The sequence below is a fragment of the Triticum dicoccoides genome, chromosome 3A, assembly GCF_002162155.2.
Source record: "Triticum dicoccoides isolate Atlit2015 ecotype Zavitan chromosome 3A, WEW_v2.0, whole genome shotgun sequence".
NCBI lineage: Eukaryota > Viridiplantae > Streptophyta > Magnoliopsida > Poales > Poaceae > Triticum > Triticum dicoccoides.
The window spans coordinates 701,984,718-701,987,667 of record NC_041384.1 but is presented as its reverse complement, the minus strand read 5'-3'; the positions used below and the strand labels follow the sequence as shown (position 1 = coordinate 701,987,667).

The 2,950-nt window shown below is 47.7% G+C and overlaps 1 protein-coding gene across 2 annotated transcripts; it reads right to left on the bottom strand.

Annotated features, from left to right (window-relative positions):
* Nucleotides 1-407: 407 nt before the first annotated feature.
* On the bottom strand, nt 408-1,348 carry LOC119270313 (E3 ubiquitin-protein ligase RNF181 homolog). 2 transcript variants are annotated; one of them, XM_037552312.1, is made up of 2 exons: nt 1,216-1,348; nt 408-1,131 (listed from the first exon to the last, which is right to left on the bottom strand). In XM_037552312.1, exon 2 carries the CDS (start codon nt 1,102-1,104, stop codon nt 601-603), a length of 504 nt encoding a protein of 167 aa, XP_037408209.1. In that variant the 5' UTR covers nt 1,105-1,131; nt 1,216-1,348; the 3' UTR covers nt 408-600. The 2 variants fall into 2 exon arrangements, with proteins under 2 accessions (XP_037408209.1, XP_037408208.1); XM_037552311.1 differs by having other exon boundaries at nt 408-1,338.
* Between the last annotated feature and the right edge of the window lie 1,602 nt (nt 1,349-2,950).

Sequence of the window (2,950 nt, the reverse complement as noted above, 5' to 3'; positions counted from 1 at the left end):
TGTCTACTCAGTCATCTGTAAGGGTTGCTACAAAGGAATCGTGGGAAGATAAAACAAAGAGAGAAATAATGTAGTGATCTAAACGCTCTTATATTTATTTACAGAGGAAATATGTAAACCTACAAGGAGAAAAGCCTATATAAGTAACACAAATAACTTATAGACGGTGATTTTGCTATTGTACTGGCATTGGGTGTTATGTGTTGCCTTATTTTGTACACACAAGCACTGTGGTTATGATTTGAAATAGACTGTTTACAAACAGCTTATTGTAGTATTCGTTATTTACAGACAGCTTATTGTAGTTGGGAGTATATCATTGTCTGTCAGGATAGATTTTACAATATACAAACTATCTTTAAACAGACAAACGTGTAACAGGGGTAAAGCGCGGTAGCACTGCAGAGGCTGATAAAAATGTCTGACAGACATAAAATGCAGACTTATAAAGAAAAATAGCATCTTTTCTAGAGGTACACTACCAGTGAAAGAGCGGGTAAACAAATATTCATACATATACAGTATAAAGAAGAGCCATTTCGAATCTGACTAAAATCATTACCACCATCGCTAATCTGAAGAAACATTAGTTCAGTTCACTCACTCACTGGACGAGCGTTCTTCAGTTGCCGCAGACTTTTCTTCGTCAGCATCGTCTTCCTCCTCGGCCGCGAGCTCCCGCTCCACCTCGTCGCCGACGCGCTCGTCGTCGGACCGGGAGGGCATCGCGAAGCGGCACATCGGGCAGAGCCGGCTGACGTGCAGCCAGCGGAAGATGCAGCGCTGGTGGAAGCAGTGGGAGCAGTCCATCTTCCTGAGCTTCCTGCCTCCGGCCACCAGGTCCTCGAGGCACACCGCGCACTCCAGATCCCGCACCTCCGCCGCCGCCGGCACGAGCAGCCCCGCCATGGAGTTCTTGGAGGCCGGCGGCTCTCTGCGACACTCTGCTTCCGCCTCGAACTCGGTCTCCGCCCGGGCGGCGGGTCGCCTCAGCGTCTCCGCGCGTCTCCGTATGAAGTCCTGGTTACGCGCCCACCACCCGCCGACCCGTTGGGGGCGGACGGCGATGAGGGGGTCGTCGGGATCCCCGCTCGCTGCCTCCATTACTGGATCGATCTGCCGCTCCTGGCCCTGCTTCTCCATGGAGAAATCGGAATCGTAGACGAGAGATAATCCTGAGAGATAGAGTGATGATAAAGGGGAGTCGATCTTTACCAGATTTATTATCCGCTCCTGGTCGGATTCATGCTGGTCTCGGCTTCCGATTCGACTTCTGACAGGGGAGTGCCCTGCATAGGAAGGGGATGAACTCTACGCCCTGACTCGTGAGAGACAGAGAGACAGGGACCAGTAGCAAACCTGGCTGAATGGGCCGGTCTTAGCGTGCCGGCCTGATAAGCCCATGCGCCCGGCCTGTGATGGGCCTGGCCCGGCAAGTTTATAATCGGGCTGTGCCGGCAAGTGGCCCGCCTAGGCTGCGAGGCTGGGTACGAGTGCCAGCACAGCACGACCCGTTTTTTCTATTGTTTTTTTGAGACAAATTTATTTTCATTTTTAATACACCCCAATAGGTTTAATATAGGTTTGAAATAGCCCAATGGGCTGAATTTTAACGTTGGCTAGCATGCCAAACGGGCCTCTGCGCCAACCCGTGTAACATAGGGGTCGTGCGTCGACCAAGGAGGGTAGCAAGTGTGTCGGCCCGGCCCATGTACTTGTCGTGCCTTCCTGTGTATAACCATGGCCGGGCTGCCCATTTGGCCAGGTCTGGCCCGTAGTATGCAAAATCGGTGCATTTTTTTTCCTTTGTTTCCTTTTTGTGTTGAAAACCAATAACTTTTTTTAAAAGGACCTAGATCTATTATATTATAAAGGTTTTTACCACAAATACAATCATACAAAAGCACCTCGAACATAATAAAAATTACATCAAGGTCTTTGAACCGCAAACGACAATTGTTGCCATCAGAATGAGCCGTCGACCCGCCATTGTCCTCGCTCCCCAGCTGGAATCGATCTCACCTTGTCAAGGACAACTGGAAAGTCTTCGTTTACATGTCCCTAGGACAATCATCTCAGAGCCGCAGTCGTCGTCATTGAACTTTGAATCGATCCAAAGAACCTGACACAAATATCGCCATCACATAGCCATGATAAGGAGCCCTAATCTCGATGCCCAGAGGAGCTCGCAGGAATCTACGTCAAAGCTCTATCTTATCCTTATTGACAAACGTACTTGAGGAAGATCGGATCTTGAAAGTCTAACTCGCATAAGAAGATTCACCATTCTTGAGCGGCGGCGATCAGCTTTCTAACCCGTCATATGTAGCCGCTAGGACTGCCAAAAAATGGTGGCGACAACACACGATTGACTTCAATGATGGTATTCTCGAGTACTTGTCTCGGTTTCCGGGTGAAAACCGAGGTCTGACCCGAGTTGATTATACTTGGGAATGATGATTTTTTTGCGTCATTACCTTGTTGAAGGCATTGCTCGAATATCCTCGGACTGGTTCTTCAAGGTGAAAACCTAGACTCTGGCCTTTCGTGGTTGGATCTGGTGACAGTGTGCTCAAGGATCACTCCCTTCCTGAAGGCGTTGTTGTTGAAGATCCATGTTGTCTTTGTTGGTGTAGTTTGTTGATTGCTTTGGGTTTTTTCCCCTTGTTTAGGCATACTTTGGCCTTATATGACTTTTGCTACTTCTCGGTGATTTGTGTGTGTTTTTTGAAAAGGGCGCTTTATTACTTAAAAGATTTAAGCATTACACTCGGCCTCTGCATAACTAAGATGCACATAGCTAAATAAGGTCCTCTCACACAAATAAAAAATAAAAAAACGAAATACAAAAAGATCTATATAACGCCTAAAGCGGAGGGGGCCAATACTAAGATCATGCTTTCATCCATGTTGGGTAAAAGTATCTCTCGCCATAGCCTCCAATTGTGTA